The 14,914-nt window shown below is 40.5% G+C and overlaps 1 protein-coding gene across 1 annotated transcript; it reads left to right on the forward strand.

Annotated features, from left to right (window-relative positions):
* The first annotated feature begins 87 nt into the window (after positions 1-87).
* On the forward strand, positions 88-13,915 carry EAF2 (ELL associated factor 2). The gene is made up of 6 exons (XM_074595648.1): positions 88-298; positions 2,941-3,035; positions 3,719-3,855; positions 4,553-4,698; positions 8,313-8,579; positions 13,070-13,915. The coding sequence occupies exons 1-6, from the start codon at positions 196-198 to the stop codon at positions 13,114-13,116; spliced, it is 795 nt and encodes a 264-aa protein (XP_074451749.1). The 5' UTR covers positions 88-195; the 3' UTR covers positions 13,117-13,915.
* Positions 13,916-14,914: the final 999 nt, after the last annotated feature.

Raw genomic sequence — 14,914 nt, forward strand, 5'->3', positions numbered from 1 at the left:
GAACTCACGCTTCCCATGGCGTAGGGACCGAAGGGGAGGGGCTCTGCCGGCCGCAGCCAATGGGAGGCGAGTGGGCGTATCCGGGGCGCTGTGAGGGATGTTCGGCGAAGACGGCGGCTGTGGCAGCGGCGGGGGCCGTTCGGGCTCGCCATGGTCTGAAGGGGGGTGGTGGTGTGAGGCGCCGCCGCCGCCGCCATGAACGGAGCGGTCCCTTCGCTTTTCGACCCCAAGGAACGAGTGCTGAAGCTGGGCGAGAGCTTTGAGAAGCAGCCACGCTGCGCCTTCCACACCGTCCGCTGTGAGTGTGGGGCTGGGGCAGCGCCTCAGGGCAGGCGTCCCTTCAGGGGACCGGTGGGCCCCCCGCCCTGAGCCCCCCGCCCCTGGGCTCACCGGTCCCCTGAGGGGCGGGAACGCTGACCGGGCAGGTGCCGCGTCCCGGCTTGGCCTTGCTGGCAGGCCCAGGGGGCGGGTGTCGGTGTGAGGGAGGGCATGGTGTGGCAAGGGAGCTGGAATTATCAGTCATCTGCATAGGCAAAGTACGGAAAAGGGACGTGAATTGCCAGCCTTCGTGGGGGGATTCCTGGGGGGGTGGCACAGCTGAGAACTGAGTCCCTGGGGTTGGGGGTGCCTATCCCTGTGGATATTGGGAGCAATGTGGGGCAGATCAGGCTTCGTTTTCTCCTGGGATGCCAATATCCCTGTGGATATTGGGAGCAATGCGGGGCAGATCAGGCTTCATTTGCTCCTGAGAGCGTGGTGCTGATACGGCCATTGTATCCCAGTGCTGCCCCTCGCTGCTTTCTGGGAACTAACTTCGCTTTTTACACCTTTGGCATCCAGCATCGTGTCTCTGCTGAAAACCGAACTGGGTTGAACCTCTGGCTTTGCCCTCTTAGCTTGTGCTTAGTTTTTAGAAGTTAAGTACAATTCAGCAATCAAAGGTTAAAGGCAGTATTAATCACAAAGCTGGTATACCCTCCCTGAGTACATAATTACTATCTAGAGAGATGTGTGCTCAAAGATTCTGAGGGTAGCTAGGAAACAAATGCTCTCAGGATTATAGTTCTGGTAATTTAGGACTGCTGCTTCTTGTTTTGATGTCTCGTTATTTATAGACTGATTCCCAAGATTCAGTCTCGCGTACGTTCTCTGGAGAATGTCCTGTATGCTTTCACGCAGTGCAGCGAGATGGGTGATGTGCTTTCTGTGAGCAAATGGAATGGCACTTAGCAGGATTGTCTGCAATTGTGGGAGGGGAGGAGAGGGGAAGGAGCAGGCAAAAGCTATAAATGGATTTAAACAAATGCTGTAACTTGAAATTTACCCTAATTTTAAAGAGGACTAAAAACCACGTCTGGTACCTCCTGCCTGTACAATTTCTTGCTGACTCCTGTAATTTGATGATTTATTCTGAAATCTGTTTTGAAATCTCTCTTCCTTTCCAACGAATGAGACATAGAAACTGGCACATTCATCAGTTCTGTCAAATGCAGAGCTTCTCTGCTCCTGAAGTTTTTGTTAACAAATGAGTAAAGGGGAAGACATCTGCTGGTTGAAAGTTAAGAGCACAAGTCTGTTCATGGACACTGGAATCAGTATCTTAATTTTCTAAAGTATTAACCACCCAGTTACCGTATATTAGAGCAAACATTCTCTAATTCCATGAGAGACTTTGGGACTATTGTATGCTTATCCCTGTAAGATGACATGTGGGGTTTTGCGGTAAACAAGGTTGGCAGGGGCTGTTACCTGTGTCTTAACTCAAAGCCTTCTGCTGCATGCATAGTCCTGCCCACCAGCTCCCAAAGCTTGGTTTTCTTGCCTGGTTGGTGTGCAAGCTGGAGCCACAGTTCCCAGCTCTGGCCTGTGCCGCCTGGCCCGTGGGTTGCAGGTCGTGTTATTGGACTGTGAAGCTCCCCAGCTGTAACAGAGTGCTGCCACCCGTGACCGGCAGTGGGTGACATGACAGGTTGTGAGGCAAGGAGCACGTGCAGCGGCTAGGGAACGTGCCGTCTAATGGGTCCCCTTTACACGCCTGGTCCTGCCATGCCTCTCTTCAGGTGCAACAGGGTGCCGGTCCCCAGCATGCGAGGCAGGGCGCTGGACATCCCCAGGCTGCAAGGCTGGCCCTGTGCCTGTGTTTGGAACCATGGGTTCAAACCCACTCGTGTTACCACGTGCCTTGCAGAGCCTCTTGATGCTGTCTTATCTCCCTAGATCTGCGCAGGCAGGCCTTTTAGCTGTAGCCCATCCAAATTCATTTGTGGTCGAAATACTATTTTATAGATAATGTTACATAGCTGCAGTGCTGGTGCCTGAACACATGCTCATTTTCAATGTCTCAGATTTTTGAAAAGGACCAGAAATTGGTAACTTCTTTTGTTTAAAGCTTTAATCAATACTTTAGATGTTGAAAAAACCCAAAAAGTAAATTAATATTTACTTGGGAAGTAATTTCACTTTTGACAAAAATAAATATACTGAAAGTCAAGTTTTGGTCAGCTTCTGACATGCATGCTATAGTAAAATCAGGAATGGATATTAAGGATTGGTGTTCTTCATATTTTCAGTCACTTGTCTACATCTCCCGTATCTTGGATCAACATTTTCAAAAACTATTTGTTGATTTTTCTGACAGTAATTATGTGAGGATTTATCTTTTGAAATATAACACAGCTTGTTGAGCCTCTTTAACCATTAAAACCTAAAACCATTTTTCTGATTTTAACCAAAAGGTGTTAACTTTTATACTGAATCTTGAGAAAACCCTTTTGACTTTGAATTCTACTGACTTATGGAATGATTTGTTCAGGGGAGTGGTAGATGACACACTAGCAAAAAAGGCTTTAACTTAATAGCCTCCAACTGCAATTAAAAGGTGTCTACATTTATAAGATTCCTGAAAAGCCTGTAAATAATCCAGTTTGGTTTTGCCTTTAGATGACTTTAAGCCTGCATCTATTGATATGTCCTGTGAAGGAGACCTTGAAGTTGGCAAAGGTGAACAGGTGACAATAACACTGCCAAATATTGAGGTGAGTGGGTGGCTGAAGAGTGGCGGGCTGAAGGGAATGATTTGTTTTGTTATCATAAGTATATACTGAATATAGAATATACTGAATATATGAAGTTTCAGAGCTGCTTGCGTGATTTTTAGAGTAGAAAAACAATTGCTTTAAGAGTGTAAAATTACAAAAGACCTGAAGGTTGAACAGTTGCGCTGTAACTTTAAGTGTATTCACCACATTGGAAATATGCTGTAGGATGACCCAGAAGTGTTGCGTACACAGAAAAGCTTCATGTGGATGTTGGCAGTGCAAGTTTCCCCTTGGTATTTATTGCTCTAGTGCATGCAGTTCTAAAGCAGGAAAGACTGGAAAGGGAAAATTTACTACCTGCCATGCTTTACTGCTCTGCTGATATGGTAACTGAAACCCTTTTTGGTAAAAGGAGTCCTACAGTGAGCATGCTCTCATTGGGAAATAAGCATTTAATCAGTTTCAAGCTAAACTAAGCTGGGTGAAATCCTGTTCCAGTCAAACACCAGCTGCTTTTGGTCATGGCTACTGTGAATCTAATTTGAATTAACTTAACACTTTTAAAGGTTAGAAATTATCACTTATAGTGAACTTGTCATCACTGTGATGGATTGTTGTTTCTAAGAAAAAAAAAGAAAAAGACTACAGGAGTAACGCTTACTGGACTTCTGATTTAATAGGGCTCAACTCCACCAGTGACTGTGTTCAAGGGCTCAAAGAAGCCTTACCTAAAAGAATGTATCTTAATTATCAACCATGACACTGGAGAATGTCGCCTAGAGAAACTTAGTAGCAACATCACTGTGAAAAAAACCAGGTGAGTGATTTGCAAGAGAAACAACTGTGCTTTACTCATTGTGAAAATTGATTTGTTACTGAGTCTAAATTGAGATGCAGGACTACCCGTTAGTATTTTTAGCTAAAATTCATTTTTAGAAAGTACCTGGCCTTGTTCAATAGAGTGAAAAGCCTGCTTCCTCAGCACACTGACTTCACAGCTTTCGAGTCTTGACTGGCATAAGAAATGGGATTTTTTTTTTTAAGTAAAAACTGTCACATTGTTGAAAGATGGTAACTATTTTCGGATGAGTTTAGAGGGGGGGAAAAATCTGTTTGGAAGGTAGCTTGCCTACTGTCTTCTAAATGAGCAAATAAAAAAAGGTAAATTTTGTGACATGTTTCAGTAATATTAATGGCTTGTTTTTCTCATACCAAGTTTTTGAATTATTTTTTTTCTGCTGCTGAGTCCATATAAGTAATTTCCAGCAGAATTATTTTTAAGTGATCCTGGGTAGCCGGGTTAAAAAGTTATTAGCACTGTTTTAAAAAAAAATTTTAATAAATCTATATATAATTATATGGCAGTATAATAACATACCAAGAAATCTAATGGTGCTATTCAGAAAGGCATAACAAATAATTCCATAACTTAAGATACTGTATCCCCTGTATTCTTGCCTTTTTCCTTGCCTCTTGTCTTCTAGTAATTAAAAATCATTTGCTTTTACACACAGAGCTGAAGGAAGTAGTAAAGTCCAGTCTCGCATAGAACAGCAACAGCAGCAAATGCGAAATGCAACTAAGGGTCCAAACAACGTTAAAAATTCTCCACCAAAAGAAAAGATGTTTCCGTCTTCTCCTATGGATGATATCGAACAAGGTAAGCTTCACTGGCACATAAGTTTCAGAGACTTTGCTCTCAACTAGCAATTAGTTTTTGAGACCCAAGGGTTTTTGTTTGTGTGGTTTTCTTGTGGGTTGTTTTTTTGTTTTTTTTTTTTTTTTAATTTGAGATTCACACTAGAAGCTGATTATGTAAGCACTTTACCCTGATATGGAAATGAGCACTCTGGCTCAAGTAGTAACAAAGCAGTATTTGAAACTTAAAAAAATCAGATGAACCATTAGACTTAATAATGCCAAGGGTCCCACTGCTGTCTCTCCTTGATTCTGTCTTCTGCTGCTACTTTAATCAGGTATATAGTTGATTGTGTTGTGGCACTGGAACGAACTCAGTCACTTCCATTTTGACATCGCTCCTCATTCTTTCTCTGCACCCAGAAAACACATAGGTTACAGTGCTTTACAACTCGAAATACATTTTAAATTACTGGATGAGACCTTGTGAAAGATGAGGTTCCAATGAAAAAGACAGCTAAAAACTGCATAAATCAACTCTTGAACAGGACTATGTACTGTATTGTTGAGAGACTCTGGTTTGGTGCAGCACTCATATTTCACTTAATGGGAGGCCTTATTTCCTTTTGGAGGACAAGGAAGATGGCAGGTGGTAATTACTTGCTACAGAAATGCTGACAGGTGGCAGTTTCACTGACTGGAATTGACATCTGCCTCCCAAGATGTTCTGAATGCCTTTAAACGGATTTTTTTTTTTCTTAAATGTATCATTATGAAGGTTTGGGGTTTTTTTTTTTTTTTTTTTCCATTTTGGTCTTAAGCTCTGACCAGAACAGTACTAGAATATGCCTAAGGTTGCAAAGAGGAAGCAGTACTTGAGTGCATGGAATAAAATACTTTTTCCTGGTGGTCTGTTGTTTTGGGGGGAATGGTGGCATCAAACGTATTGGAAGCCACCAAAGTGGCTGCCAACATGTATCAAACTCTTGCGTAGAGTGCCAGTCCGATTTTGAGTACTCCTAAAGAATGTGGAATAACTGACAAATAGGGATAGTAGGGACCTTTTAAAGTCCTTCTGTCTTGAAGTCAGATTTCTAACATAGTTTTTTAACCAGTTCTTAAAGCCTTCCAGTGACAGATCCTGTGTTCTCTCTGTCAGTCCATTCCAGGGCTTTGGTCTCCTAACTGTTCAGGTTCTTCCTAATAAATAATCTGACAGTAAGCCCATTACTACTTTCACATTTATTATGCAAGTATAGACCAGGTTACTCTGCTGCTTTTGAGCAGTCCTTCATGTACTCAGAAGCTGCCATGTCTTTCTCATTCTTTATGCAAAATGATGCCAGCTGGTTCAGTCTTTGCTTAGAAGTTTTCTAGATCCCAGGTTCATTGTCACTCTCCTTTACCTATCTTACAATGAGTCCAAAAACTTCCTGAAGTATAGTACCTAAATACATTTACTGTTTCAGCTCAGGTTTTAGTGGTGCTGAGTTGAGCAAGAGGATTGTTTTACAGGCACTGTTCATCTTTATGCACAAAGACCAAACAGTATCACATCTCAGTGTAATGCTTGTCGCTTCTGCAACAGCACAGTGCAGTAGAACTGTTGGTAGTCATCCACTGTAACTCACAGACTTTTCAGAAGTGTTGCCTACTTAAGCAGGAATAGTCAGTTACACAACCATGGGATGAAGAATGATTAAGTACACTACCTTGAACTTGTTACTAACTTTGTTTTCTTGGGTGGGGGGAAGGTCACTCTACCTTTGGCCTCTAGTGTACATACAGCCCTTCCTTCACCGCTTGAAAATGCTTAATTTAAATTCTGTCAGATTAAAATACATCAAAACTCAAGGCAGAGGTCTTATTCCTCAGTTTTTGGTATTAACTGTTAGCCTTTCACTTAAAATTTTTCTCTTATTGGACATTGGTGAGAGCAGGGAGGAACTGGAAGAATTAAGCTCATAGGACTTGAGTGGTATCTTTCGCTTATCTTACAGCTCCAGATGTGTAGTAGATCAGTTGTTTCTTTGGCCTTTCTTCTCTAGAATTAATTTTGAAATTACTTTTTGATCGTTCTGCTAGTTGCATCCTAATTTTTGCCTTAGCTTTTCTGTCCTTAAGCTGTTCTCTTAGAAAATTAATAACAGGAAGATGCTTCTATTTATTTTTTTTTTATTCCACTCCCCATCTCTTTCCTTATGTTTGAGTTGGCCAGTGTGGTCTTTTATTGTACTTTCTATACTTCCTTGGCACTGGGTTAGTTTGTCCTTGCAGCCATAGCTGCACTATTTCAGGTGGCATTTTTCCAGAACACCATTTTCCTTTAGACTGGCCTTTGATAAGGCTGACTGGCCAAAGCACCTTTCCTTTAGAGTGGCCTTTGATAACTCAGAATTGGAAGGCTTCATGGAAGTTTGCGTTGAAGCTTATTCTTTTGTTCTCCTTTCTTCTCTTGATTAAACTCTGAGCCATCTTGCATCTTGGTGACTTTCATCTTCAACCTGTTCTTCTGTACTGGGTAAACTTGTGAGATGAGCAACTCTCCTAGTTGCTTTTTATGTCTGCTGTATCAAAGCTGTTCCTGAAGTATTCCAAGTGCTTGTAAGACCATCTTAACAAATGTCTGGGTAGTTACAATCTTCTATAATGATGAACTTCTGCACTCTGGGTAACTCCTCAACTCGCTGTATAAAATCTCCATCCACCACGATTCCGTGGTCTGTTTCAGCGTTCTTGCTTCAGCAGCTCCCCTATTTTGCACGATTATTATGTGTACCCTTTCTGCAAATGTTAGTTTTCTCTGTATGTTGGTCCTTGGCTAGTATATATCAAAAATGCATACTGCACAGCATGATCTATCCAGTCATATGCTCCGAAATATTATTGTAATCACATGAGTTGTTTCATCAAGAATGCAAGTTGGTTGAGTCAGTTTGATCTGTTAATTTCCAGTATTTCAACCTCATGTTGTTCTAGCTTCCCTCCCTGCCCCAAATCTATAAACAGAACAACGATTTGATGAAATCTTCCTAATGGTATACAGTGGATGGTTCCTTTGGATATTCTTCATGCTTTACTTGGTTTTGAGCAAAATGTCCCACAGTCCAAACAAGTGTATTGATTGTAATGCTGAACTGCTGGGAGGCATTTTGGGTGCAGCTGCAGCCGTCTTACAGCTAACTTATCTGTGTGATTGCAACTGCAGTTCTTAGTCAGTGATAGACATCTTTGGAGGTGCTAAGGAAAATACAGAAGACTTGCTAGTTGCAGAAATTAAAGGCTATGTGGGATGCACTACCCTGTGGAATGTGGGGTTAGCATTTGGGTTCACAGTTCACGGTCACCCTTGTTCTGACGCTTGGCTTGAAAGGGAGAAAGTGCCCAAGTTAAGAGAGAAGAAAACCACATGACAGGCTGGATGCTTGCTTGTGCTCTTTTCTTTGTTCTGGAGAGTTTGTGTGGTTTGGGGGGTTTTTTTGGTTTTTTTTAGTTGCGATAATGTGTGTACTTTCTGTTGTTGTAATGTGTGTAATTTCTGCTGTTGATTTTTTTCTTTTCTATTATTTTTCACCCTCCTTCTTATATTGCAATTATGATGAATGTTAACTGAGAAACAAATTGTATTGTTTGCAGAGCTAAAAGCAGAAGCCAGTATCATGGATCAGCTGAGTAGCTCTGACAGTTCATCTGACTCTAAAAGTTCTTCGTCCTCTTCATCAAGTAGTGAAAATAGTTCTAGTGATTCTGAGGATGAGGAAACAAAGCCCTCTCTTCCTATGTCGATGCCGTATTTGCAGCCACAGCCTACTGTGTCTGCCATACCACAACACGCTGCCCCTGACAGAGATGCCAGTCATAACAGATCCCAAGAGAGCAGTGGTCATATGATGAATACACTACGTAAGTACAAAGGCTGTTCTTTTCTTAGTGCACGATTCCAGACATCAAGATTCTGAAAGGAAACCATATTGTTTTTAAGTATGTCTCTGTTATAATTAAAACTGTGGGAAGTGATGCTAGGGTTTGATTGTTCAGCAGCGGTCTGAATTAGACAGTGGGCTAGAACGTTCTTGGTCCCCAGAGATATTAAATTAAAGCTGATGCAGTTGAAAATATTTCCTAAGCTCTTCTGGCTTCCTCCCAGTTATATACATTGGGACTGGAGAACAGTAATTTTGTATTGAAAATACTTGAACTAAGAGGGCACTCCCCAAACATATGCTTATAATTTCTTGGGTAGAACCATGGGAAAGATACTATCCTGGCAATACTCTGAATTACAGAAGAGATGGTGTATTCTTAGCTACTCCAGTTACTGTTATTCATGGCACTGTTCCACTGCACAGCATGGCAAAACTGTCCTTCGCATATAAGGAAGGAGGTGATTTGCTTTCAGGTGATACTATCTTATTCCACCATTCAGGCAACTAAAAATGTAATTTGAAGAGTAGCTATGATGTTCTTCAGTAAGTGGTTGCTGTGCAGCCTGCAATTGAATGCTCAGTGTATTCAAAAATGGAGAGTTTGAACAGAAAAAAATCCCACTAGGTAGAGCACCTTAAGTTCACTACCTAAATAGCAGGAGTATTCAGACACAGAAGTGAGTATTCAGCTATAGTGACTCTTTGAAAATTATTACATTTTTAATTAGGTGCTTAGCTGCAGGCTCCTGGTTTGAAGAGATTCCCATCAACCCTGGTTTGCAGCCTAAGATCTTTAAGGTTTATCATTTATATGTAAACTTGTTATACTGAAATTTTAGACTCCGGCAGACCTACTTTTATTTCAGTACTTAATGAACAGGGTTTTTTTTGTAGCTAGTATTTAAATACTTAATTAAATATCTGTACTGGTTATTTAGGTAGTGCATTAACTGAAAAGTCCTGTGACTTTGTGTGCAAAGGACTAAATGCTGCTTTCATTTTACTGTCACTGTAGAGAACAATATCTCATGTTTATAATTTGCGTAACTTTAGAGTGTGCCATTTACTTCAACCCTTATTCACAAATGGGATTTCCCGTTCTTCGTGCTTTAAATAAAACTGTTACGAAAATGAGATTAAGCTCTATACCCAGTGACAGAATCCCAGCTGGCAAAGCTTCCACTGAGAAACACGCTTAAAAGTACAGGTGGCCAGGTCCGCCAGTTCCAACAGTCATAGTGAGAAAACGCTGCTTAAAACATGACAACATCAAAACTGTTACAGGGGAAGTTGGTGGCTTGATGGTGCTCAAGGACCACATTGACAGGTAGAACCTCTGTCTGCAGCATCAAGCCCTGGGCTTGACTATCTGAGCTTGCCTAGATCTTTAGCTTAATACCATTTATAGAATCATAGAATTTACTTAGGATATAGTTACGGATCTATTTACTGCTTAAAATGATTCTGTCCCCAACTTCTAGTATGATTAACACTTAAAATACACTCCAACTAGACAAAGATCATAACAGTTACTTTCAAGGAGAATGTGTTTCTCTAGCTCCCTGGCTGAGGGGAATTTAGCAGGAGATCGAAACCTGAAGAAACTAAATGGATAGCACATGGTTCTAGCTTGAATGGCAAGAGATCTCAGTCGGGGTCCTGTACAGTCACTTCTTCCATCTCAAATAATATTTTACAAAAATAAAATACCGAATCAAGAAATAGTCAGCACAAGCTGTTTGCTTGTCTAATCCCATTTTGAGGTTTTACCGCTTTTGTGCGTGACTAGTTTTGTGCACCCCTGTAGAATCGGGGCCATACTGGGTAATTAGTGAAGTTTTCCTTTGGCTTGCTGTGCGTGGGCAGAAGGCTGGGGGAAGGCTTAGAGAGCAGAGTTTCATCTTGCATGTAGAAATCATACAGCTGAGGTTTTGTGGAACTTGGAAAACACAGGAGGGAGGTGGTGTCTAGAGCATGGTAACCAAATAATTCTGTCCAATATACGTGATCTGCCTCCTAAGGAATCCAGGGCTCAAGACTGCCCCTCACCCTCAAATTACTGCTTTTTCCCCCTTCTGTCTTAAGAAGCTGATTATATAGGCTCACAACTTGCCTTATAACAAAGTTTGTAAATGGTGGCACTAATGGATCTGTTCTTCATAAAACAACATATGATCAAATATTTATGTCTACTTTTTGTTTAAACAAGAGTTAGGTTAAATAAAGTAATTTTCCAAAGAAAAACCAGCATAGATTGGCTATTCTGGGGCCTTGTGTTACGTACATAGTATTCAGCACAGCTTCACTTCTTTTGATACTTGGTGCTGCTACAAGTCATGAAATAATTTTCCCTTGTATTAGTTTGGTGTTGGTGTGACCACTGAGACCCGTGAAACACAGGTCACTCCTATGAGTTCCCCCATCCCCTAGAATTCTTAAGAATTCAATTGAATGTCTTAAAGTCACTGACTTAAAAATTTAGGGAATGTCATAATGTGCAGTGCAATCTAATTCTCCACTTGCTAATAAGCAATTGGCACAGTAAAAACTGAATTCAGCAGTTTTCCCCACTTTATTGCTGCCTTATAAGTACAGGAGAGTCTAGAGAGGTTTCTTCAGGGTCCTAGTTAAATGAACTTTCCGTTCTTGCACCAAACCCATCTGAAAACTACCAACTCTGCTCTGTGTTATTTTGCCATCTCTCTGAAGGTGTCTTTTGGAGGTAGGGTTATAAGAATGGGGCAGACAGTTTTTCCTGAAGTAAATCCTAATGCATTATTTCTGACTCTGGAACTCGGAGTTCTTGCTTTTCCCATCTGCTGGTTTTCACAAGCATTGGTATTTTTGGCTGGTGTTAGAGGGTTTGTGTAATTTCTATGTTGAAATAACTCTTGAAGGCTGCAGAATCACTATTTGGAAGGTTATCTTCTTGTTCGTACGCCCAGTCCTCTCCTGAAGTAGGTAGTGCATAACAGGGCTGGGATTTCTAAGAATTCACTGCAAGTCTTCCTTTGAGTGGTAAATGCATGAGTTTAATTTACTGATGCCATTCTCTGCCTTGAAATATTACTTCTTGGGTCCTGAATAATTATTGACAGATTACTTGATTTTGGTCTTTCAAAATTGCTTTTTTAATTTATATTAAAATAACATGGCTGTAAATATTGTCTCTATATAGAGGATTGGAAGAATTTTGTCTACAGCAGTACCTTAAAGATTGCTGGAAACAGCCATCTTCACTATTCTTGCCTTATATAAAGTGTTTTCTGTTTTGTCATAGAGAATCACGTACCGCTTTCTAAGCTTTAGTGATGACATAGTGGAAAACAAAGGAAGGCTAAATGCAGCCATGTTAAAGACTTCAGTGTTCTGGCAGAAATGATATGCCTGACAACAAAAGATCCAATCTGAGTGTCTCGTCAGGTTTACCCTCTTGAGGTTACTTTTTTACGCATCTGCAAAAGTTGTCAGTGAAGGGTGCTGCAGCTGAGGAAAAGGCATGTGAAAATAGTGTGCCTACTCAGTTTCTGTGATTTCTTTTTTTTTTTTTTCTTTGCTTTTTAGGCCCTTTCTGCACAACACAGTCTGAGATGCATTCCTTTATTATTATTATTATTTTTTATTTAATGGCTGTTTGGCAAGGGAGGTGTGAATAAAAGCATACTACTTGGAACAAATTCTTAAAAATGTGTGGGAAGTTGCTAGATAGGATGTAGATTCTGTATAGCCTGCTGCTGCTGCTGTATTTTTTCGTTAGTTATCTGTCATCCTGGAAAGATTCCCTTCCTCCCACCCCCTAAGCTTATGGACATCCATTAAAAGCATGATGTAGTCTTTCTTCTTACTTCCCCGTTTTGAAATATATATAGCCACCAAATTAAAGTGCTGGGTAAAATTTCTTTTGATGTTTTGTTTGTTCACTTGTTCCGAAACCTGTTTGAAATAGTAGGTCACTGATACATCTTTAAATGGTACATCAAAGAGCTGCTGCTCTTGATTGAGACACCACTTTGTTTTCAAGCACAGCTGAGTAGCATTCAGATGTGTTTCAAAAAAAACAACAACTCGTTTTTCACAAAACTGCATTCACCAGCAGTTTTCCCACTTGCGAAGCATGAAAATGTGGGTGGCAAAGATAGCTAGGTGTTGTCTTTTGTGATCTGGTGATATTAAATAGACGCAGTTGTGGCTAGTAAGCTAATGGCTTCCTTGCCAAGATTTTAAAATTGTAGAAAAGTGCTCTCTCTAAGGTTCTGTCACTGGGGAGTTTGCTTCTACACCTATTTATTCTCTTATCATAGAATATTTGGGTTAGAAAGGACCTTTAAAGATCATCTAATCCAACTCCACAACCTGTTTGGTATTAGTTTTTTGCAAGCCTTTAATTGGGAAAGGGAATATCTTGAAAGAAAAAAAAAAAAAGTATTTCCTTGGAAATGACTAATGCGATGACTCTCTCTCTTCTAGGAAATGACTTGCAGCTGAGTGAATCTGGAAGCGATAGTGATGACTGAACAAAGTTTTTGGCCTTAAATGTATCACCTTTTTTGCTAAATATGTCTTAGCATCTGTTTTGCACTAAGATTAGATTACCGGAGACTGGAATGAATGTCCTCGATTTTGATAATAGACATCCTAATTTTCTACTGACACATCATGTCTATAATACAGCAGCATTGATATCCTGTCAGTGCTACGGTTATATGTTTATCTTTCAAATTACTGTATTTACAGTAAAATTGTGTATGATCTGATTTTGATTATTTTTGCCTCAGCCACCTGTTTTACTTGAAACTGATTTGTAACAGCTAGTTACTTTATATAAATAGTTATGGAATGGAGAAATTTCTGATATTTATGGAGGCAAGTTTCCTTCCTATCATGCAAATGCTGAATGCTGATCTCACAACTTTTACTTGGAGGGAGCGAAAGGGAGAACAACTAAATGAGGTCTGCTGTGTCAGCTACACTTTTTGTTCAGTTCACAGTTCATACCTTTAAGGAAACTGCTGAATAATGTGGTCCACTAGTGCAGTTACAGTTTACAATTGTTCAACACATTGCTGAATTCTTAATTTCGTTGTATTATAGGACTTTATATTTCTGAGCCTCAAGATTCCTAAGGGAACTTGTCTATTCTCTGCCTTTTTTATGTAACTTGAATAGGCTCGTCTTTTTACAACCTTTTTTGTATCTAAATTTAGATAACTGCAGAGACAGCAATGAATTTCTTTCATTTAATTCTGTAACAGAAATCAGAAAATTTCTTTGTAGGAGTATAAAAGTAATTTAATAAAGCAATATTTATCATTGTCCTGTGTCTGATTCTGTTTTTACTCGTTACGAATCCCACGTTCTACCTATAGTAGTCCTGCTGGTGAAAGGGTCATGCAAAGACATAAAAAGCAGTGAAATGGTAGCTAATATGGACTCCCCACCCCGTCCGCAAGAATTTGGTGTTCCTTGCTTCTGCCTACGTTGAGACAAGCCCTAATACGAGCTCGCTAAAAGTTTATGGCGGTGCCAGTGTACTGAAGAATGTTTATTACAGATTATATCCAAATGCCATTAGTAAATCATACTGTGTTAGAGCAGAAAAGGTGTTTGCCTAGTCTTATTTTTTCCTCCTTTGAAATTATATTTCAAGACCTGAAGCACTGCAGGTAAGAGTCCAGATTTCATCCTCTAGTTTAGTACTGGAAAGTTTTGTAGCTAACAGTAGCAAATGTCTGTAGGATGAATTCTGATGAGATAAATCTGCTCAGTCTTGCACAGAAGTCTCCTGTGCTAGATTGCAGTGATTGCATCGCATCTCTGTGTCGAAACTGTGAGGACTGAATTCTATATGTAAGCCTGAATGTGCAGACATGGAAAAAATGCACACTCAATACATTTATACAATAGATGGTACTAGACTAGTTTATTCTCTCAACTGTGCTGTGAGAGTCAGACCGTGTTTATCTCCAGACAGAATAAGAGGCCAAAACCATGTCCACCCCTCACAAAGGAACCTTTATTGGTACCACCAGGCAGAAATGAAATACTGGAAATTCTGCTTTTTGATGCTCCCCCACCTTGCGCTCCGTACCCCAAAGTATGGCAGTGCTTCATGCTCTGCACCAGGTAACAGCTTGCTAGTCTTCCTGAAGTTGGTATAAGAAGCAAAATATTTTCTTGTTATTCTCAAAGGAAAAAAGCTGAAGTTAATAACCATGGGCGAACAGGTCTTCGAGAAGAAAAGGGCTGATGAGCAACCTTGAGGCAGGATGCTGTGTAATAACTGTGGTGAAATACTTGGAGCTTTCTCAAGGG

Source organism: Larus michahellis, chromosome 7 (genome assembly GCF_964199755.1).
Source record: "Larus michahellis chromosome 7, bLarMic1.1, whole genome shotgun sequence".
Lineage (NCBI taxonomy): Eukaryota > Metazoa > Chordata > Aves > Charadriiformes > Laridae > Larus > Larus michahellis.